The sequence below is a fragment of the Fundulus heteroclitus genome, chromosome 5, assembly GCF_011125445.2.
Source record: "Fundulus heteroclitus isolate FHET01 chromosome 5, MU-UCD_Fhet_4.1, whole genome shotgun sequence".
NCBI classification, from domain to species: Eukaryota; Metazoa; Chordata; class Actinopteri; order Cyprinodontiformes; family Fundulidae; genus Fundulus; species Fundulus heteroclitus.
The window spans coordinates 25,823,773-25,847,686 of record NC_046365.1 but is presented as its reverse complement, the minus strand read 5'-3'; the positions used below and the strand labels follow the sequence as shown (position 1 = coordinate 25,847,686).

Here is a 23,914-nt window from a genome sequence, read left to right as displayed (position 1 = left end):
AGGTATTTCTTCAGTAGTTCCATTTTATCTAGGCTGTCATTTTTGTGTTCGCCTATTGGTTTAAAAACACCTTAAATCCCACTTATAAATGGTATGATTTCTCTAGAAATCAAGATTGCAATGATTTTATTTTTTATTTAGTGTCAACTCTTTTCTTTCCTGGTAGGACAAAAGCCAAGGGTCAGTTATGGGACAGCTTGCCAGTGGATTTAATGAGTGGGCAGAAATCTACCCTCACATATGGCTACAGTGGCACTAGTCATCCCAGTGTCAAGTGTAAATTGTGAATGAGACTTATTTGCAATAAACAGGATTAAAACTGAGCAGTGTGCTTACATGCTTAAGAATTGCATTAATGGACCCGCCCCTGAAGCCTTTCCATACACGCAGACCTTTCTTTTTTTTCCCCAAATCAATGAAAGATTAATTCCTCGGACAGATACTGTCAGGAACCAGAGACAGATGGACCCAGTATTCAGCCAGACAAGAGAGAGGTTTTAAGCAAAAAAATGGATTTTAATACCAAACAGGGACAGGCAAGGTTCAATGGTTTACAAAGGCAATCCAAAATCCAGTACGCGAAATGCAGTCCAAAACAGGCAAAGGTCCAGACAAGGATGAGGCAAACTCAGAAAATCCCAAGGCAGATCCAGGTTAGAAAAACAGGTAAGCAATCATACAGGGCAAGAAAATCAGGTTCAGGGATCAGGCTGGCTCAGAATCAAAAAGGCAATCGGGTAGGTATCAACAGGGCTATCAGTAATACAACGCTGGATAAGACTCACCAAGTGGCTCGAATTGATCTGGCAGATTGCAGAGGTTTGAGGCAGGATTATATAGGGGAGTGAGCAGGTGAACAGGAGTGAAGACTAATTACTGACATGGATGAAGCTTATCAGGAACAGGGAAGTGACTGGAAGAAAACTGATACTGATTGAATGGTGACTGGAGAAGAGGAGTAACAGGGTGTTGACTACGAGGTGAGCTGGCAGATAGCTGGCAGGTGAACTGAGTGACAGATTAAAGGCTGGATACAGAGAAGTAAACAGAGCAGGCCAAGTGAAGTGATAATAAACAAAATCAAACCACAATAAAATCCAAACTAGACCATAACCCAAAACAGAACCTAAACCTAAAACTAAACAGAACACAAGCTAACAGAAACCAAACAAGAAAGAACCTGAAACCAAAACTGAGCTTTAAAGCTGGAGAGTTTAACTAATAGATCAAAATAAACAAACAGTCAAAACAAAAACCCAGATCCTGACAGAAACTGTTAACTTTGTACATAGTTTTACAAATGAATATCTGAACATCATTTGAATATATGAAAAGATTTTGTTCATGCTCACAATAATTTGATTAAAATGTGAATAACTACATTATTTCTAATTTATGTTGACATTGAGGATTTCTGTTATATAGAGAGTTTATAATCTTTTGACTAGTTTATTTGTAACCTGCTCATCAAGCACCATACTAGACTGTACTGTCCAAAGCCTCTCCGCATTGCCCACCTCCACAAGTGAGTTCTCAACCTATCGGAAACACTGTTAAGACAACCTAAAGCGAAACAATTGCTCCAATTTGTGTGACAACAAAAACATGTTTAAAATGTATGTAAAAAAAAATAGCGCAGCTTGAATGATTTTTTCAATAACTTAGTTAAGTTGCAGTTTTTGGATAATTATCTTTATGACTCACTGGAATTTGTAAGTATGTGCCCTCTCCTTTTAAATCTTAAATTGAACCCTAAATGCGAAAAAATACAAGAAAGTGCTTTGTAAAATTGAGAAATGTCTTACAGTGGAAGTCCGTCAGCCAGAGAACACAGTGAGAGCAAAGCAAGAAGGCCCACAAATCCAAATGGAGTCCATCTCATTCTCCTACTTGACTCCATATCTGCTGTGAAAGTAAACCCTCTCAGTTTCTTCCTTTTGATCCACAGGCTTGGTTCTTCTACACTGTCACGTCCCATCACAGGACAGTCCAGCCCCAATCAGTCAATGTGAAAAAGTGGTTGGGTAACCTTTGTCCTTGCTGTCCGTTTTCTCTGACTTTCCCTTTATTGTGAAATATTATCACAAGTTTATTTAATTTCAGACTGATAATAGTCTGTAAAATATTAGTAACAGGAAAACAGCTGTGCAGTGGTTTTAACCAATGTCCCTTTTGAGAGATCTTACAGATTAACTGGCAGGTATTGATATTCACTATTGACTTGTGATTTTAGTTGCACCTTTACAAGAGTTAATGACAGCAACTACCACCCACAGTCATTGCAAAACCTAACAGAGGACACGGTCAAGGCCAGAACACATTGGCCCCCAACAATGTATGTCAACAAAGCAAACTTTCCAAAATTGCATGTATTTACTGATAATCTACGTCAATATGAATTAGTGATAGTCAGCAGGGTAAGATACCACAAAAATATTTCAGTGTGGGATGGGGAGAATACCAGTTTTTAAGTTTGAGACTGGAACTAACCCTGACCTCAGACACAATCAAACATACAGCTGAATTTGTATTATTATTTTGCTTAATCTGGATGCAGTCGGGTAGTTTGAATTGATGAAGGGGTCTAGCACTGAGGGGTGGGGGTGGGGGGGGGGGGTCTGGCTATTTATTTATTTAATCATTTACTATAGTAAAAGGATTCAGGCTAATTTGACTTTCCAGTATTGGAGATAAATTTAATGCTTTTGTTGTAAATTTATTTTGCTGTTTTCTCTGTATTTACTTTGACCCTTTCCTGTCCTACGTCAGTTACTGAAATGCATATTTTTTCAACTTTTTTTTTATATAAGTACCAAATATTTTACATTTTTAGGATTTATTTTACAACATACCTGATTTACACACAGTTCTTGGTGGATGTATTTACATGGGCTACCATAATTTGGTGTATTATAATTCACAACATAATTAAACAAACCTATTCAACATAATTAGCGAAGGTCGCTAATAATACTCTCATGGCCTCAGATAATGGACTTGTGTCTGTACTTGTCCTGTTAGATCTCAGTGCTGCATTTGATGCAGCTGATCACAATATTCTCCTAAAAAGACTTGAACATACTGTAGGATTAAGGGGGAAGCATTAGGCTGGTTTAAATCTTATCTGGCTGACAGATTCCAGTTTGTTCATGTTAATAGTAAATCTTCTTCAAACTCTAGGGTCACTTGTGGAGTACCACAGGGTTCAGTCCTTGGACCAATTCTCTTTACAATATATATGCTTCCGATCGGCAAAATTATCAGAGAGCATGAGATTGATTTCAACCGTTGCTGATGACACTCTGCTATATTTATCCATAAATTCTGATGAATCCAATCAATTACTTCGACTGCAGTCATGTCTTGATGACATCAAAAGCTGGATGACTTTAAATTCTCTTGTTTTAAATTCTGACAAGACAGAAGTTGTAATCTTTGGACCAGAGTCCTCAAAAATTAACTTCTTAATCAATCACTTAATCTGGATGCCATTAAATTGGCCTCTGATAATAAAGTAAAAAATCTTGATGTTATTTTTGACCGTCCTCTGATGTTCTTTTCATGAAACAATAGTAGGTAGATTGGACAACATGGAAGAAATAGCAGCATCAATGTTAACGCTTGCTTCCTCAATGCGAGCCACCATTGCTGTCTGAATCAAAACAGTTTCAGGTCACGGTCGCTTCTCCACTACGTCACATCTATGAAACTCCAGCCCTGCGTCCTGATTGGCCAGACAATAAAATTAGTTGGAGAAATCACTCTCTATGGGCGATGTCCCAGATGTATGTGAGTGAAGCCAGGCGGAGCGACATACAGCTGGCGAGAGTCAGGTTAATATTAAACAGCTTTCCAGGAGTTTCTTTTTTCACCTCTGGAATATTGCCAAAATTAGAAGTATTCTGTCCAGGGATGATGCAGAAAAACTAGTCCATGCATTTGTTACTTCAAGGCTGGACTAATGCAATTCTTTACTATCAGGAAGTCCACAAAATGCAGTTCAAAGTCTTCAGCTAATCAAAAATGCTGCAGCGAGAGTTCTGATGAAAATCAACAAGAGGGATCATATTTCTCCAATTCTAGCTTCCCTTCATTGGCTTCCTGTTAAATCAAGATTATAATTTAAAATTCTACTTCTCACATATAAAGCCCTTAATAATCAAACTCCATCATATATCAGAGCTCTGATTACCCCGTATGTTCCTAACAGAGCACTTTGCTCTCAGACTGCAGGTCTGCTGATGGTTCCTAGAGTATCTAAAAGTAGAATGGGAGGCAGATCCTTTAGCTATCAGGCTCCTCTCCTGTGGAACCAACTCCCAGTTTAAGTCCGTGAGGCAGACACCCTGTATACTTTTAAGACTAGGCTTAAAACCTTCCATTTTGAGCTATCTCTATAGTTATGCTGCTATAGTTGTCATGACTTTGTTTCTGTTACCTGGTCCATTGACTCATTTCACACCTGTTGTTACTCCGCCCTGTTCTCATTACTGCTCACCTGTTCCACCTGTGTACTACAGTATATAGTCACCCTCCAGACAAGACAGTATTGCCAGTTTATTTCGTCCTTGTGATTGATCTATTCCAGCATTTCCACATACTTGTTACCTGTTCCTGACCAGATCTGTTTTTGACCTCCGAGTTTGCATGTTCCTTCCTGATCCGTCTGCCTGTTTCTAGACTCCCGCCCGACTTGATACCCTGCTCTATCTCTGTTAACCCATGTACCGATCTCTGGACTGTGACCCGACTTCGCTGTGGATTATCCCTTGGTACCTCATCGGCTTTCTGACCTCCTGTTACCGACCATTGACCACGTCCCGGACATCGGCTACTGCTCTACCCCTTTGGATTTTTCTGCCCTTGATTGCCTACACGGTTTTGACCTTAGCCCGTCCACCGACCACCGCTTCACCAGGACTGGATATAAGACCAGGTTAGTGGCCCGCACGTTCGTGTTAAATCACATCCTGACCGACGTGGTCACGAACCTGTTGTCTCCGCCTGTAGAGATTCCTGCTGAGATCACCGGCGCCGTCCTAGCAGTTATATTTTCAATAAACTGTTTGTCCGTCTTGAATACTGGGTCCTTCTGTTCTGAGCCGTGACAATAGTAATGTAGCCCTGTTAGAGCTGATGGGGGTGGGTTACATTACCAGATGATTAAACATGCTATTATTTAGATAGATATTGAATATTAAGAATAAAAATCAAGAAGCCAATCATCAAAACATCTTTTCAAATCGCAGCAATGTTACTTTGGGGAGCAGGGGATCTTAAATTCAGTAAATAAAAAAAGTCCTTGTTAAAATAAACCATACAATTCACTTACAGAATATAAAGGTATAGTGACTAGATTTAATTAACCAACATTTCTGAAGAATAATTTTTCACATGGAACAAACCTCTTTATCATAAATTCACCGGCACACCCAAGGGTGTGTTCTCTCCCCACTCTTCCCTCCGTACACAAATGACTGCTCAGAACCACCTCAGCCTCAAGACAGTTTAGATTGCGGTGGACTTCTAGTAAACTCCACACCCCCATCCACAGCAACATTTTTTGCTCTTGATCACTTCCGTTCCTAGAATTCATCCTTTTCCTGGACCTCACACATAGACTCTGTTCAGAGGAAGGCCCAGCAGAGACAGTACTTCCTTAACTCAATAAGTACAACCTTCCACAAAAGGTGGTGGTCATCTTCATCATTGCTCAGTCTGTCATGAGCACACCCATCACTGTGTGGTTTGGTTCTTTCATAAAACAGGTCAGAACTCACAACAAACAGTTCTACAGAGAGGAATGTAATGGCTGACCTTCCAGTCTGTACTTGTACAGGCTAGGTTAAGTAAAAGAGCAGCGAACACCTCTGCAGATCCCACTAATCCTAGCGACAACCTACTTATACTTTTAGCTTCAGGATGGCACTACAGAGGCCACCACACCAGTCACACAGAGACTGTTTCTTCTCACAGGCTTTCCATCTGATGAACGCTTGAGAGTCAGAATCAGCTTTATTATCCAAGACTGTGTGCAAGAGATGGATTGCAAGTACTCACAGCATACATACACTCACCGGCCACTTTATTAGGTACCCCATGCTAGTAACGGGTTGGACCCCCTTTTGCCTTCAGAACTGCCTCAATTCTTCGTGGCATAGATTCAACAAGGTGCTGGAAGCATTCCTCAGGGAGTTTGGTCCATATTGACATGATGGCATCACACAGTTGCCGCAGATTTGTCGGCTGTACATCCATGATGCAAATCTCCCGTTCCACCACATCACCAAAGATGCTCTATTGGATTGAGATCTGGTGACTGTGGAGGCCATTTGAGTACAGCGAACTCATTGTCATGTTCAAGAAACCAGTCTGAGATGATTCCAGCTTTATGACATGGCGCATTATCCTGCTGAAAGTAGCCATCATGGGTTGGGTACATTGTGGTCATAAAGGGATGGACATGGTCAGCAACAATACTCAGGTAGGCTGTGGCATTGCAACGATGCTCAATTGGTACCAAGGGGCCCAAAGAGTGCCAAGAAAATATTCCCCATACCATGACACCACCACCACCAGCCTGAACCGTTGATACAAGGCAGGATGGATCCATGCTTTCATGTTGTAGACGCCAAATTCTGACCCTACCATCCGACTGTCGCAGCAGAAATCGAGACTCATCAGACCAGGCAACATTTTTCCAATCTTCTATTGTCCAATTTCGATGAGCTTGTGCAAATTGTAGCCTCAGTTTCCTGTTCTTAGCTGAAAGGAGTGGCACCCGATGTGGTCTTCTGCTGCTGTAGCCCATCTGCCTCAAAGTTCGACGTACTGTGCGTTCAGAGATGCTCTTCTGCCCACCTTGGTTGTAACGGGTGGTTATTTGAGTCACTATTGCCCTTCTATCAGCTCGAACCAGTCTGGCCATTCTCCTCTGACCTCTGGCATCAACAAGGCATTTCCGCCCACAGAACTGCCGCTCACTGGATGTTTTTTCTTTTTCGGACCATTCTCTGTAAACCCTAGAGATGGTTGTGCGTGAAAATCCGAGTAGATTAGCAGTTTCTGAAATACTCAGACCAGCCCTTCTGGCACCAACAATCATGCCACGTTCAAAGTCACTCAAATCACCTTTCTTCCCCATACTGATGCTCGGTTTGAACTGCAGGAGATTCTCTTGACCATGTCTACATGCCTAAATGCACTGAGTTGCCGCCATGTGATTGGCTGCTTAGAAATTAAGTGTTAACGAGCAGTTGGACAGGTGTACCTAATAAAGTGGCCGGTGAGTGTATATTAAATATTAAAACAGAAACTTTTGAGAAAAATACATAAAGATAAAATGAGTAGCATGTTTACTTATGTGTGTGCACAGCCAGTTTTTCACATGTAAATTAAGAAAGGCAGGCTGTGATAGCACAAAAATGATTATTTTATTGGACAGCAATGTAGCTGAACAGTCAATTCTCAGATTGATTCATACATATTCGAATGTATTCAACCTGGTCTTCCTCTTTTGTAGAAACACACTACACACACACAGTGGACAGTCATCTGCATTGTCAATGGCTTTGCAGCAATCCCTCATACCGAGCATGCATGTTGCAACAGTGGAGAAGAAAACTCCTTTAACTGGAAAAAGTCAGCAGAACCAGGCTCAGTGTGAATGACTATCTGCAATCACTGACTGAGGGTTTTAGAGTACAGAGCAGAGACACAAAAAGAACAGAAGCTCACACTGATCCAGGAATCTTTTCTGTTAGAAAGGGTAATGGACAGCAGAGGGGACAGAGCATCTCTTTGGTATATTCCCCATTTGATGGAGATTTGTGCAATTGGCTTGAAGTTGTCCTCAAGGGTGGTTTTCCACAGCCTAATGGAGTTTGCAATGATGGCTCAGAATGCTGTTGACCTTGTACAGCTTCAGGAATTCCAGGATCCATTCTGAAAAATGTTCATTTTGATATGCTGCCGTGTCCTTTTTATGCCTCTCTGGTTGCACCTAGACATGTATTCAATGCCCCCCCCCAAAGAGACATCTTTTTTTATGTTGAATGATTATAGTATGAGAATACAGCTTTATTTCTCCGTAAAAAAAACCCTTCTCAAATTGACTTTTTCAACAGTTCTCTACCACTAACTAGCGCTTTTTTTCCACAGCCACTGCATTGTTTCTTTTTGGTAATTATGTCTTGATATTCTCCATATGCTGCCATTAAGATTTCTAATTCTATTGACGAGAAATGCACACTTCAAGGTTTCTTATTTCCTGCTGCTGCCATGGTGAATCACGTTATCTGCATTCTGTTGATGAGGGCTTCTTTCATCTTTCCGCTCATGCTCGCTCTTAACTCAGGGTTGATAGGTCACTGAGTTTAGTTTCATTGAATATGACAGAGTGAGGTAGAACTACTCAGAGTAGCAGCTTTCCACTCAGGGTAGATTGGCCATGCTTTCTGAAACGGGGTTCCACTTCCCCACAATGCATAGCCTCCCTGGTTTTCTTAGTTCTTTCCTGATCAGCAACAGACATCCTGAGACATGGAGAAGAATAATTTTGGTTGAGAGTAATGAAACAAATTTGGCTCTATCTGTCCTAAAATGTCAAAGAAAAAGAATCTGAACTTTGCTGGTTTCTTTCGTTTATTTCATGTTCCTCATTGCTCCATTACCCTGCCTTGTTCTTCTTATCAACATTGTAAATTCTGTTTATTTTTCTCATTAAAACCTGATGATTTCACAGCTCTACATTTGGTTTTCCCTAAAACAAATCATGCCGTGTCAGTAAATGTGAATTTAGTAAATATCCAAGAAATATTTAACATGAGTTGCTGTGTTTTTTTCCCCATCTAAACCAAGAATATACTCAAATTAATTGTATTTGAACATTTAAAGTGATCAGTAATTTTTTTTTACTAAAACTGTAACAGGACAAATAAGGACTATAAGTTAAATTGTTACTGCAGCACAATATCTGGCTTTGAGAAACAATTAAAAATGCTAAGCTATGTGGAGTTTGAAAAAAGGACAAGGAGTCTGAACTTGTAAAGAGAAATTTAAAACCAAACAATTGGATATCATGTCATTTTGATTTTGCACAATTATAATGTCATTACTATCATGCATCAGTTGTAAAAGGTTGTCTACAAAATGTAAAACAAAAATCTAGCAACAAATTCAGGGTTTAATTTTATTTCTGTATTCAAATGACAAAATGTTATCCATTGATAGGTAACCTTAAAGCAAAAAAAGTTCCTAAAAATAATTTTGCACCTTCATATTCAAATTTTTTTGTTATTTTAGTTATAGTTACTTTATACTTCAATTAAACATGTACTTAGAGGAGCCCTTAATTAGTGACAGTAGCTAAACATTCAAGAAGACCTACTATTACAAGTGTCAACTTGTCAACTTAAGGGAAAATAATTATTCAGAAGGGTTTTGGAATAAAAAAATAAACATTTCATTTCCAATCACTTCATATTACATCCAAAATCTTCAATCTGCTCCTCTAGGAGCTCCATGCCCACGCAAGTAGGGCGGTGTTTGACAGTTTGGCACTCTTCTGTGGTTGGCCAGTACTCGACCCAAGTAGTCTCACCAAGGAGATACTGGAATCTAAACAGAAAAAAATTACGATATGTTGAGTTTTTGCAAAGGCAGGTTTTTCAATGATTAATAATTTTATTAGACTAAAAAAGGGCTGAGTATATCACAAAAATGCTAAATGACCTCTAATTTTTCTAAAACATCTCAAATAAAACATTTCCCAAACCTTAACTTGGCTGTTTATTGCCAATATTTGAGCAATAATCCAAATAAGTTGGGTTTGAATGGAGTACTTCTGATTTTACCCACACAATTCAGGGAACACCACAAATCATGAACGGTTATTAAGCTTACAGTCCAAATAATAACTTTAATGAGCTTAATGATTATTAGTGGTTATTTTTTGTAAATCTCCAATTAACGTTTATAAACAATATTGCATCTTTTTGCTTTGCTATATTATTATAAAGAGAGCAGACCAAGTTGGGTACAGCAAGTCTTCAGAGAAATGAAAAAGCTGCAGATTTAAGGGAGGAGCCATGGATTAAATAAATAAAACCTACACATTTATCCTTCAGTCACTTTGCAGAAAACTTTGAAACAGTTCAGAAAAAAAATCCTATCACACAGTAACATAAACCTCTTCTTCACCAGTTCTGCTGCTTCACCATACACCTGAATCTAGAACCTATTGAAACAAGCCTTATGACATACAACAAACTTACGAGGTGCCAATAATGCGAATATTAGATGATGAACCCATGATCAGGTAGGTTTTGCTTGGTTGCAGACCTAACGCCTCTCTGCAGTGCAGGTAACCAAGGAATAGGCGCAGTTTGTCTTTCGGAGCAACATCGGTACTTCCTGTTGTAAAAAAATGTGTAATACAGAACAACAACAACAACAACAAGCATGTCAACAACTTACATTTCTTGAGATCACAATTTACTGAATAGAAATCTATGGAAAAAACAGTAAAGGCAGTTTTCCTTTAGACATAAGCACACTTTATTAAAAATGCTACATTATTATAAACCTGTGGTTTATTACAATAGCAGGCCAAAATATATATTTTTTTAGCCATTGCAGCTATTTCTGCCAATCTAAAAGCAATCAAAACAAATAGAGAACGCCTACCTAACTTAAAGGCTTCCAAGATGCGCATACTGTAGGTGTCAGTGGTGTAATTGTGGAAAACATCCTCTACAATCACTTTGTAAACTGAAGGAAGAAATGTATTATTTAGCTCATTAGCAGGGCTTAACAAACTATTTCAGACTATAGTAATGATCCTTACCAAAATCTATTTTGCTTGATTCTGTGGATTCACAGGCTTTATTTGTACGTTCATCATTGTTGATTTTCTCCTTTTTCTGTTTACTGCAGTTTTCTAAAATTAAACAAAAACATAAGATGCATCCATGAGCTGAGGGAGCAAATGAGTAAGATATATATATATATATATATATATATATATATATATATATATATATATATATATAATCAGCTGTTTCTTGATCTCGCTTACAAAAAGCAGCAGTGGACATGTCCAAACCAAACTATTGTTTCCCCTACATTAAATGTGATGTCCATCGCCACAATAAAAGCTTCAACTTAAAGTTACACTTGTAGCATCCTTCTTTCAACCCTATTTGTGTCACTTTCAATAGTGTTGCATATGGATGAGAAGAAAAGAGGCAACAAAGATTGTTTTTAAAATAACATTGCAAGGTGAATTTTGGTACGTTGCATGGTTTATAAATTGACATGTCATAAAAGCCATGCTTAAAGTATAGTTTAAGCAATTACATCACCTTCAGCACACAAGTATCCGGCATTGTGACGAAGTGTCAATAACTCCCCACTAATCCTCCCAGGGCGGTAGAACTGAACGCATCGTTTCTCTGCAGTCAGGAAGAAGAAGCCAGGTACTTTGTATGCAGTTTTAATATTTTGTAAATTTTTGCACATTTAGAAATTTACAACACATATGCTTGACTGAACTGCCTGCTCTCTGGCCAGAGATGAAAGTTGTTAACTTATTCAAAACACAGACAGATTGTATAACTTTGTAACAGTAACAAAAATACATTTAACATTTATTTGTGTAGTTAGTAGTCATTTAGAAACCTACTGTTATAGTATTCATAGACTGACACAGCAGCTGGTTGTAAGAAGGCCACTTTCATCTGCTGTTCGATCTTGAAAGTTATTTCTTCATACTGTGTGTTAGACACCTGTGGAGAGAGGTGGTACGTTATATTCCAAGTGTGATTTCTTCTACTCCCATAATTTCACTTTTACATATGTTTCATTTTATTGATATTTACAAATAATACATCTAAATGGGTAGTGATGTGAACCTTTCAAAATTATTAATGGGTTATTTTAAGGTTTTATTTCTCTAGACCTAGGTTATAAAATGTTGTGAAAGTCAGTTCATGAATTGGAAAGATTAGGCGAGAGATCCATTCTTACCTTACTCAGATAAATAATCAGGGAGCCCCTTTCTGACAGAGCTTTGTTTGCCTCATAGTCTGCAATGATGCGGTCATGCCCTTTGGACAACTACACAACCAAATTTAGAAATGCTCATGGTTAGTACAAAAAAGATCTGATTTAAGATTATTTATTCCCATGTTCATGTCTGTGTGTAACTCTTACTGCGTCAAGGTCATCTTTGTTAAAATTATAGCCTGTTGGTAAACCAACATCCAAGATTGACATGGATGCATTCTTCTCCATGTTTTTGTACCTACACACACACACACACACACACACACACACACACACACACACACACACACACACACACAAAAGTGAATTTATATTTACTCAAAACGAGTCAGCCTACTTCTGGTCTCAGTGACACAATGAGAGCCTATCATTGTGATTGGCGATCCATTCGTTATTTATGATATTTAGCTTCCCATGTTGTATGTTTGCCAATTTCCTCTTAATGATTTACTTTTCAAAAAGTCTTGCTGCAAATAGCCTCTTATTTGAAAAACTTAGCTCAAAATCAAAATCAAGTTTATTGCCAAGTAGGTTTGCGCTCACAAGGAATCTAAGTTGGTGTTGATGGTGCAGACAAAATAGATACAGTATATATACCAAATCTAGAGCTATATACACAGTACACTGTGTGTTAATGTAACGCAGAAGGTCTGGAGATGCTACGTTGGTGTATTTTGTAGGTCCTGAATGGGGGAGGGAGAGAGGCAGTGTCAAGTGTCACAGGGGGCTCTGGGCTTTGTTGATAAGGCTGGTAGCAGAAGGGAAGAAACTGTTCTTGTGCCGTGAGGTTTTGGTCCTGATGGACTGCAGCCTCCTGCCAGAGGGAAGTGTCTGAAATAGTTTGCACTTTGTCTCTGTGCCGCAACTTCTCTTACATAACTTAATACAATTAAATGCAACACAAACATCTATGGACTAAGCTTATGGTACTTTTAAGAAGCTACTGTTAAGATATTGCCACTGGGGCTGGTGTGTATTGTTCTTTGGTCCATGTAAACCGAATAGTTTACATGGACCAGTTCAGCTTGCACATGACTGGCCAGGCCAGTAACTAAACTGGTAACTACACACGAATATTATTATTGATCTTGCAGGCCATACTGCATGAAGGATATATCTCATGGAGATTAGCAAAATAAAATGGCAGACAACAAATATACTTTGGGAATATATAATGTCAAATAATGTCTAAAAAGTTATGTTGTCATGCTATTTTTGCTGTATTTTTGCATTTGTGATTTATTTAATGTCACAAGCCCAACATCTTTACATTTACAAGAGAAAACAATAAGTGGACTGCCAGACTCAAAATTGGTGATATTATTTTTTTTTTCTGTGTATAAAATGCTGAGAAAACTTGACTTTAATGTATAAACATAAATTAGCATTTATGGTTAACTAAATCTTCACCTAGGGGGAGAGAAACATGCAAAACATTTGGATTTAGCAATCAATAGGCAGCTAAACTGGCATTTAAACATGTTCCTATTCTAAAAAATAAAAAAAAGCAGTGCAAAGACAAGATATATTTTTGGGTCCCTTTATCTTTTGTTCATTTTATTTTTGTTTCAGAAACAGGAATTAAAACAAAACAAATGGCGATTTGATTTTTGTTTTAAAATACAATAAGGAAAATCGTAATACAAAGGGTTTCTAATTTCCATTGTAAAAAAGGGAAAAGTAAAATTTGAAAAATGATTTGAATTTAATTTTCCATTTTGGCTAACAAAAAAACAAAAATGCTTTTAAACAGAAACCAAAAAAACACAAAAAAAACAAACAAAAAAAAAACACTTGTTTGTTCATATTCCGGCACAGTATATGGTAACTTATTTATGGCAAAAGTGCCACATTTTTCAGAATAAAATGTCTTTAGAACCTTAAAACCATTTGATTTTTAGACATGGCAAAACAACTTGTCATACTTGAAAATATCAGCGCAGATATCCCAGGTGACTGGGGGAGCAACAGGATCCCCATAAAGCGTGAGACGATTTTGCAATGAACATGGCTTGAGTTTACTGAAGTCAAGCCAGCCGCCACTTCGGACACGGCAGTCAAGCCAGCCCTTACTTGGTTTTGAAGGTCCTGTGAGCATCATGCAATATGGTAGTAATGCCTGAGACTACTTTTCAAAATAAAAGCAACGTGTTTCAACCTATTTTATTCTTTGTTGTTTTATTTTAACAAATATCAACTTCAGTTAGTTGATATTTCTTACAGCTTTATGTAATATTTTTTTTATTATTCAGGTCTGCAGGTGATTCTACATTGTCAATTTGACCTAAGTTGCTGTCGATGTTGCTACTAAACGGTACGTTTTCAGTGGATACTTTAACTTCTGTTCTCCAGTTTTGCATTGTATTACATTGAAATGACTGTCGTCATTTCAGCTTTTAACTTTTTGCTCTCTCTCTTTTTCTCCATAGTAGGTACACCTGGTCTGGCGTTCTGTTAAACTGTGACATCATCCAAGGAAGACCGATCACCCGCTATTACCATCTAATGTAGAACAGATTACTGGATCAATGTGTGCTTCTGCTTTTTTGTCTGTCTTGTTGTGTCTCTGCTCTGTCTTCTGTAACCCCAGTCGCTCAAGGCAGATGACCGTTCATACTGAGCCTGGTTCTGCTGGAGGTTTTTCCTTCCCGCTAATGGGTGGTTTTTCTTTCCACTGTCGCTTCATGCTTGTTCAGTATGAGGGATTGCTGCAAAGCCATGGACAATGCAGACGACTCTTCCTGTAGCTCTACGCTTTTTCAGGAGTGAATGCTGCTTGTCGGGACTTTGAAGCAATCAACTGGTTCCCTTGTATAGGACATTTTAACCAATCTGTATAATCTGACTGATTTTGACTTTGTAAAGTGCCTCGAGATGACATGTTTCATGAATTGGCGCTATATAAATAAAATTTAATTGAATTCAGTCTGACAGTAGAACACCTCCAGATACTGCTCAACAAATTGCATTCACATCTGATGCAGATATCCAAAATAAAAGCCCTTCGAAATCTTTATATATAGTCACTTTGACCTAAGTTGCTGTCAATGTTGCTACAAAACCGGACGTTTTCAGTTTAAATTTTTTGATTCAGCATGACAGTAGAGACCTCCAGATGCTGCTCAACAAAGCTAATTAATTTCAAAATTAAAGACCGTTCAAACATTAAGTGTATTGGTAATACACCATATTGCCAAAAGTATTTGCTCACCCATCCAAATTATTGGAATCAGGGTTTCCAATTACATCCATGGTCACAGGTGTATAAAATCAAGCACCTATGCATGCAGACTGTTTTTACAAACATTTGTGAAAGAATGGGTCACTCTCAGGAGCTCAGTGAACTCCAGCGTGGAGCTGTAATAGGATGCCACCTGGGCAACAAATATAGACCTGAAATTTCCTCGCTCCTAAATATTCCTCAGTCAACTATAAGCTGTATCATTAAAAAATGGAAGTATTTGGGAACGACAGCAACTCAGCCACAAAGTGTTAGGCCATGAAAACTGATGGAGTGGGGTTAGGTGAAGCGGATAGTGTGAAAAGGTTGTCAACTTTCTGCAGAGTCAATCACTACACACCTCCAAACTTCATGTGGCCTTCAGATTAGCTCAATAACAGCACAGAGAGCTTCATGAAGCAGGTTTCCATGGTCAAGCAGCTGCATCCAAGCCATACATCACCAAGTGCAATGCAAAGGGGTGGGTGCATTGGTGTAAAGCACGGCACTACTGGACTCCAGAGCAGTGGAGAGGAATTTTCTGGAGTGACAAATCACGCTTCTCCATCTGGAAATCTGATGGACGAATCTGGGTTTGGTGGTGGCCAGGAGAACGGTGCTTGTCTGATTTCATTGGGCCAAATATAAAGTTTGGATGAGGGGGGATTATGGTGTGCAGGCATGGACTGGTAATCGGGCGTACCGGGCATTTGCCCGGTGGGCCGACGTGCTGTTTGGGCCGGCAGACCCGACATGTATATTAATAATATGTATTATTATTATTATTATTATTATTATTATTATTATTATTATTATTATTATTATTATTATTATTATTATTATTTTATATATATCTGCCTCGTTATATTTGCATAATGCATGAAGAAAAATAAAATCAGCAGCGCAAGAGTCTGTTCCGATCATCCGGCCCTTACCACAGGCTACTGCAGCCCATTGGTTATCATCCCTGACAGTCTAAAGGGCTAGGCCAATCATAAAGTAGAAAAACACCTTCACGCTCCATGTGGAACTTTGTGCAGCGGTGTTCACAGTAGAAACGGATAAGAAACGCAAGGGAGGCGCAGAGAAACTACGCGAAAAAAAGAAACAAGTTCTTCAAACGGACGCTGTGAAATGTGTCAAACTGACTGACATGTTCCCAACAGCAGGCCCTTCATCTGCTCCGTGTCTGATGTAAAATATGGTGGTGGTGGTGGTTGTAGTCAGTGACGTGCGGTAGGGTTCATAGCTGGTGAAGCACTGACGTCATCAGCCACATTTAGAAATATATACACTCTACAGAGTAGACTCGTTGCAAAGTGCTGAAGGAGACTGATTGAGCCAAATTAATTCACCAAGATACATGGAAAAATATTGATTATTTGATGAACAAATAAAAATAAATTATGTCATTTGACTGTAACAGTTTGAGTTATGATGGATTTCTGCATTTGTAACACATTCTAAAACTATAACCCACATTACGCACATTTCATTACAGAAACAAAACATGAATAATTATCGCTGTCTTACCTCTACTTATAAATTAAGTCCATGCAGCGCTCTTTCTGCACAAAAATATCATCATTTTCCGGTAAAAGTTCTCTTTATCTTCTTCAGATTTAAAAGTCTCTCAGTCTCAGTGGAGCTCACTGCCAGGGAGGAAAGCCTTCCTTCATCAGTCCTGTTCCAGCTGGATGCTTAGAGTCTTTTTAGTGCTTTACTTGTTTAGCATAACTCGCTAATAAAACATCCATAACTTGCTGTCACTCTACAGTTTTGGATCAGGAGCGGTGCTCCTTGAGCGCCCCCTGCCGAGAGGCCAAGGAACTACCGGCCTCACCTACAACCAGCTCTTTGCCTTTTATGTTTGCGCAGCAGCACAAAAACATGTTACCTGCACACAGTTTGATGACCAAAACACAATTCGTAATCCACATATATTAAATGGAAAATCAGCTCATAACTGTTTGAACAATTGAATTTATGATCTAGAGGCAGGAAGATGCATCACAGAATAGAAGTCAGCGCAGTTAACATGGGATTGCGCAATCCCAGGGGAGGCCAAGCGCGCCTGTTTAGGAACCATGACAATGTGGTGGGCCAGTCTAATCCAAAATGCCAGGGCCGATTTTTTGTCCCAGTCCACCCCTGATGGTGTGGGGCTGTTTTTCAGAAGCTGGGCTTGGCCCTTTAGTTCCAATGAAAGGAACTCTGAATGCTTCAGCAGACCAAGACATCTTGGACAATTCCATGCTCCCAACTTTGTAGGAACACTTTGGAGCTGGCCCCTGCCTCTTCCAACATGACTGAGCACCAGAGCACAAAGGAAGGTCCATAAAGACATGGACAGCAGAGTTTGGTGTGGGTGAAAATTTACTGGCCTGTTCAGAGCCCTGACCTCAACCCGATAGAACACCTTTGGGATGGATTAGAGCGGAGACTGAGAGCCAGGCCTTGTCATACAACATCAGTATGTGACCTCACAAATGCGTTTCTGGATGAAACACACTCCTAAACCTTGTGGACAGAGTTGAAGGCAGGTAAGTGAGTATTTTTGGCAATATAGTGTATATTAGATTTCTCAATGTATTGAAAACTAAATATTTTTTGTTATACACAGAGAAATATAATCATTTATATGAATAAAAAAATTGTAGCCAGACTATGAAGAAAGCACACAGAACGTCTTTGTTGTTGTTGTGATCTTTACTATAATTTGGACAAAAGGAATTTCCAGTGGAACTTCACTTTATTTGTTACAGGCTGAATTAATGCACCGCTTAAAGCCTTGTTTTCCGGTAAGAAGGTTGTCCATGAATCAGCGAGGGTAAGTAGGCCTATGACTTTATGATACAATAGTTAGAATCTGTCTCTTATTTTCAATATGAGAAGCCATATCATAAAGGATGACCAAAGTCTTATGAATGCCGGGCTTGTTGAACTGCAACATAAGAGCATCATCGAGCTTTTATGTATCTTTGTATCTCTGTGCAAATTGTCAGTTATCCGGGTCATCGCAACAGCAAGCATGTTTAAGCCTGTTTGCTATTGTTTTAGTAGTTTATTCAGGCTAAACAGTGACTGCGACCAAAATATATATTTCCATATTTATCAGCAGACCTGAATAATAAAAAATATTACATTAAGCTGTAAGAAATTATATCAACTAACTGAAGTCGATATGTATAAAAAAACAAATATGATAAGCGTCAAAGAAATTGCTTTTATTTTGAAAAGTAGTCTCAGGCATTAGTAACCACATCCGGTCTCGGAATATGAACAAATTAGCCTTTTTTAGTTTGTTTAAAATCATTTTTGTTTTTTGTTACCCGAAATGGAAAATTAAATTCAAATCATTTTTCAAATTTTACTTTTCCCTTTTTGACAATGGAAAGGCAAACACTTTGTATTTGGATTTTTCATTTTTGTATTTTAAAAGAAAAATCCAATCGCCATTTGTTTTTGTTTTTTTAATTCCTGCTTCTGAAACAAAAATCAAATGACCAAAAGATACACGAACCTTCTTGGCTACCATCTTCCTTACGATTTTACATTTTTTCAAGTCAAAATCTTATGGTGACATTTAAGTGAGCTTTGGAACATATGCATCTCTTGGACAAAGGTACTCACAAAACTTCTATTTTGAGCTTGTACACTCTCGCACCTTCTTCACTGTTCACTGCAAAAACAAGATATTTGGTTATTGCTACATTTTTGCCATAAAAGAAAATGGAAACAAGAAAGACCAATGCAACCAGACCCCAAATTATGAAGCATTAAACTTAAAGGAGCTATAAGTAATACTGACACCTTGTGGCTTAATTCAGACCAACAGCTTGTCGATTGCAACAATCTAATATACTGTTATTAAATGGTGTGAAACCCTTCCGAATTTTTACTAATACAGGATAGGTCTATGATGTTGTATTCTGTTCTACTTCTGGTCTGCTTCTCTTGCTGGCTCCCATGTTTGCAGACTGCTGCTCTTGTACCAATATACACTTTGAGCAAAGGAGTTCCAGACCGTACCTCTAGGTTTGAAAGGAGAAAAACGTGATTAAGACATTGTTGATAGAGAGGACCGATAGTTTATAGGGAATGTTACTTTCATCCCAGGTGAGAAATGAGAACAATTTAGGTTGATTTTACAATAAATATCTTACTTATAGCAGCTTTAAACAGAAAGCAACATATTGGGCATAAAGAGTTACCTTCAATGAGTTCCAGTTTCATGTCAAACATCTCACAGTCACTCTCCTCTTTACTCGGTATAGCATAATAAAGGGATACCATCTAGAGCACAGAAAAAAATATCAAATGTAAAACCTCAAAGTGTTTATTGATTTGATTTGTACACTTCAAAGTGATAAGTTTTCACAACCTCTTAAAGAGGAATTATCATGCAAAATCCAATTTTTAGCCCTTAAGTACATTTTGTTGTAAACATGGAGTCTCTAGAAGGGCAGAAAATTTTGTAGTCCAAGTTCAAGGGTGCCGAAGCCACAAGTGGATATTGGTTGTTCATTACACCGTCAGCATTCTACAAAAATGGCCAAATAGGCTGGAGTGTAACACCCAGCTACATGGAAGAGCATGGTATGAAGTGCCTCCTTTAGATTTAAAGAGACAGCCCTATAACAAGTAGCTCTCAGATGCACCTCATGACAGGGGTAAAAAGTGGGAATGTGGGGATAAACTAATGAAAATTTCATAACAATGCATCACAGTTCCACTTCATGTAGACTGAATGATTTCAATATGGAAAGGAAGGGCTGAAAAGCATGATTTTTCCCTTTTAAGTTTTTGAGAAAGTTTGAAAGGGGGCCAAGCATTGCAAGTTTTTTTTAGAGTGAAACGTTACAAAATTAGATTTATTTACAAAGTCTCATGAGCTTACATAAACAGATAAAAATTATTAAAAAAGGAGAGTTTAACTTACATTAAACATTGCTTCTCCTGTCCCGGTTGCAGTCACTGTGACATCCTTATTGATACCATCAAACTGTTTGTTGGGAGAATAGGACATCAGTTACAGAAAAACAAACATTTAAATATATATTCAAATATATATTCACATGCAAGATTGTTAGGAAATTAGATTAAAAAAACTGAAAAATGTACCTTAAATTTGAGACATAAAGGTCTCATTTAAAGTTACATATTCAGTCAAAATTTGTGTTCAGCTTTATCCCAGCCCTTATTTTCCAGCCAAACCATTAAGAGTCATATTTTCAATATGTCCCTGCACATTTTTAAATACCCATTAACAGAAACACAGATCAGTGACATGTCCAAAGTAACTCACAACCAAACAACGGCTGTTCTTTCTGCCACTTGAAAAAAACAACAACAAACAAACAAAAAAAAACTTCCTTAGTGATTAATATTATATTATTATTATGAATGTTCTCATTTTAGGCATAAAAACTAATTGGACAACTTAACACAAAAATAAATGCCTATATGTTTATTAGTTAGTGGTAAATTTGCATTCACTCTAAAAATGACATTGAGCAGTACTTTAAAGGGGCCTAGTCCCATAATTTCACCAAAAGAAAACATAACAAAATATATATTAACCTTGAAAGTCAGTAAGGAAGTAAGATGGTGACAACTGAAGCAGCTACTGTAAGAGCCAGTAAACCATCCTACAATTCTTCGCAGCTCGGCGTGATTAATGACCAATCCAATCTACAAGGCTAAGTTTACTTAACCTCTGTCTTTTCCCTCTTCCACTGTGTGTTGCTGATTTTCTCAGATGCCCCGTTTAGCGCTGAACCACATGTCAAAGTCGCTGCCATATTGGAAATAGCATAGTGGAGCAATTCCAAGAAATGTCTCATTCATGAGTTGCGTGGAATTGTACCAACCAATTTACAGTGTAAACCTGATCTACTGGCATTACCTTTCATGGAATATAACCATATATTTACGAGTGTATTTATTTATTTATTTTAATGTAATTAAAACATATGTCTGTGGGCTCCATTTTTTTCTTCTTATTGAATCATTGTGCACAATATTTTACTTCTGGTTATTACTTATGTTAACTATACACAAATATATACAAAAGCCCTTTGTTTACTAACAAATAGAGCAAAAACAAAATGTAAAACATAGACAAATATTATAAGCCAAAAGCGCACATCAGAAACCCTTTGTATGCAACCAGAGTTAGCTAGCGGTGTAGAAATTCATTAAGACCCTTTTCAAAGTTAATTTGTCCACAGAACTTAGAATGACCAGCATGTCCCGGTAACTTTTGCCATGTAGGGCAGAAATACAACAGTTAAAACACTAAATTAAATCCTAAATAAATATCTGTCTGATGGAAGAGAGGTAATTTTCAAGTCAACATTTTGTCACCTCATGTCTTTGTCAGTGTAATCACCTTCAGTTGTTCACTCTTTAACTATATACATTACTGGCCACTTTATTGGGTATATGCTTTTTTTACAAGGTGGGACCCCATTTTTTCTTTAGAAATGCCCAAATTCTCAATGAAATAAATAACATAAAAAAGAGTGCATCATGGTTAAGTTTAAGAAACAAGTTTGAGATTATTTGAGCTGTGTTTTATGGTGCTTATCAAACTGGAAGCTGCAAGGAAAAAATGGGTGTACCGTCATAAAGGGATGAGCAAGATTTGCAACAGTATTCAGCTTGGCTGTGGTGTGTAAATGATACTAACCTCCTTAGGGGTGCCAGAAAAATCCATCCATTACACTAACCTGCTCATACAAAGCGACATGGATTCATGCCTTCATATTTTGTAAGTCAAGTTTAGATTCTAACATCCAAATGTTGACCTTGAACCAGGTAACATTTTTCCAGTCTCTCGATGTCCAAACTGTAAGCCCAGACAAACTGTTGCCTTTGTTTCCAGCTTTTAGGTGAAAGGAGGGGCACCTTGTGGTGTATTGCTGCTGACGTGCATTTGCAAGTGCATTTCAGTGGTGGTATTCTCAATACCTTGGTTTTAATGAGATTTTGACCTACTATTGCCTTTATCATTAAAACCAGAGGCCTATTTCACAAAAGCCGGATTTCGAAATCAAGTATAAGCGCTAAAGCCAGGCTTGAACTAGCGTGATCAATGTGTCTTGGTTTTATCTGTTTCACAAAGCCCAATCCAGGCTCAGGAAACTCGACTAAATCAGGCCAGGTATAAGTAATCCAGCTAAATGCGGGTCCAAAGACCATGAGGTCGAACACAGATTCACTGATGCTACAATGGAAGGGTTGTGTGAGCCAATCTTCAAGCAACATATTTTGATGGAGCCTTATGAGGAACTGAAGAACATCAGACTTCAGAAAGAAAACACTGCTGCTACTATAAAGGGATACACATTTGTATTTTAAACCATTTTCTCCGATCTATCCAATTCTGACCTTAGAGGACCTTTTTTTGTGCGAGACTTCCGCCCGCTCACTTCCTGTCACTGGGTAGCTTTCTGAAAAGTGACTCATGCAGCTACTTCGTCTCAAATTACTCGTCGTTATGACTTCGAGGAAGACCTGGATCGTTTATCCAGTTAGAAGTTGTCATAATAACGGATGTAAAACAAAGGTTTACGTGTAGCATGAGTGTTTTAATAATCGACTGTAAACAAGAGCTGCGGATGCGAGGCGCCCTACTTCCTTCACTCCCAACCGAAGAATGAGAAATCCCTTTGCCTGTGGTTAAAAGCTTAAAATCTGAAGAAACCACCGAAGCGACTGTATCTTTGTTGTTTTAATTTTGTGGACAAAAATCCGACAGAAGACCACACAACGGCAGAAAAGTGAGCTGTTGAGCTGAGCTGCGAAGTTCCATTAAAAACAGAAACAAGGAGACGTCAAGAGGAGAGGAGACAGGTAAGCTTAGGGATGTTTACATTAGCACTCTTTAACTCTTAATTCCTTAGTTTGTGCCGCTCCTGATAAAACATACGCTTTGACATGAATGCAACCGTCTTTAGCTTTGTTCTCTCTGTCAATTATTATCTGGATATGTTTCATCCATGCTGGTAGGTCTATGGGGTTCCGTTTGTAAAGTTATACGATGAAAGATTTTACAGAAAAATATATTTAGCCTGTCATAAGACATAAAAGGCAGGGTTCATTATTCATATTTTTGTCATTCATAAATCTATAAATAAGTCACAGATAAATACTTAAATAACAATCTTAATATTTAGCTCCAAAGTAAACGTTTAGTTTGTAAACCAAACATTTAATTTGGAGTTAAATATTTAATTTGAAAACTAAATGCTTGGTTTGCATCTTAATATATAGTTTACAAACTAAACAGTTAGCTGTGTAATGAAATATTTAGTTTGGAACTGTGACATGTATAACATGGTGAAAATCTGACTTTAAAAATGAAAACTTATTTTTTCCTCTTATGAACTTAAATAACCCAAAATATTGCAGTTAGAATTTAACTGCAATATTGTACAAATGACATCCCAGGTACTAACCCCAGGTGTTTGTAAAAACTGGAAGGAATGTGTGATATGAATATTTGAATGAGTAATGATATAGGTGGTGCTCTATTAGCTTGGTGTTAACATGGTTTTAAGTAATGTTGATATGTTTTATGCTAAACTGATTGTCTTGTGTTTGACAGATGACAGCCACTGT

At 38.1% G+C, this 23,914-nt stretch overlaps 2 protein-coding genes across 4 annotated transcripts in view; both read right to left on the bottom strand.

Annotated features, from left to right (window-relative positions):
• The window catches only part of LOC105929252 (complement C3), a 45,027-nt gene extending 42,819 nt beyond the window's left edge, over nucleotides 1-2,208 (bottom strand). Inside the window, exon 1 of one of the 2 annotated variants that reach the window (XM_036137290.1) lies at nucleotides 1,806-2,208. In XM_036137290.1, coding sequence (XP_035993183.1) covers nucleotides 1,806-1,978 — 173 coding nt within the window. In that variant the 5' untranslated portion in view covers nucleotides 1,979-2,208. The remainder of the gene's footprint in view (nucleotides 1-1,805) is intronic. The other variant, XM_012866947.3, reaches the window with a different exon arrangement.
• A 6,829-nt stretch (nucleotides 2,209-9,037) lies between these two features.
• The window catches only part of LOC105936763 (complement C3), a 119,051-nt gene continuing 104,174 nt past the window's right edge, over nucleotides 9,038-23,914 (bottom strand). Inside the window, exons 34-44 of one of the 2 annotated variants that reach the window (XM_036137294.1) lie at nucleotides 20,229-20,291; nucleotides 19,501-19,582; nucleotides 18,920-18,968; nucleotides 12,214-12,304; nucleotides 12,028-12,117; nucleotides 11,684-11,786; nucleotides 11,364-11,453; nucleotides 10,847-10,939; nucleotides 10,687-10,770; nucleotides 10,275-10,413; nucleotides 9,038-9,618 (exon numbers count right to left, since the gene is read on the bottom strand). In XM_036137294.1, the coding sequence (XP_035993187.1) occupies nucleotides 9,474-9,618; nucleotides 10,275-10,413; nucleotides 10,687-10,770; nucleotides 10,847-10,939; nucleotides 11,364-11,453; nucleotides 11,684-11,786; nucleotides 12,028-12,117; nucleotides 12,214-12,304; nucleotides 18,920-18,968; nucleotides 19,501-19,582; nucleotides 20,229-20,291 (1,029 nt within the window). In that variant the 3' untranslated portion in view covers nucleotides 9,038-9,473. The other variant, XM_036137295.1, reaches the window with a different exon arrangement.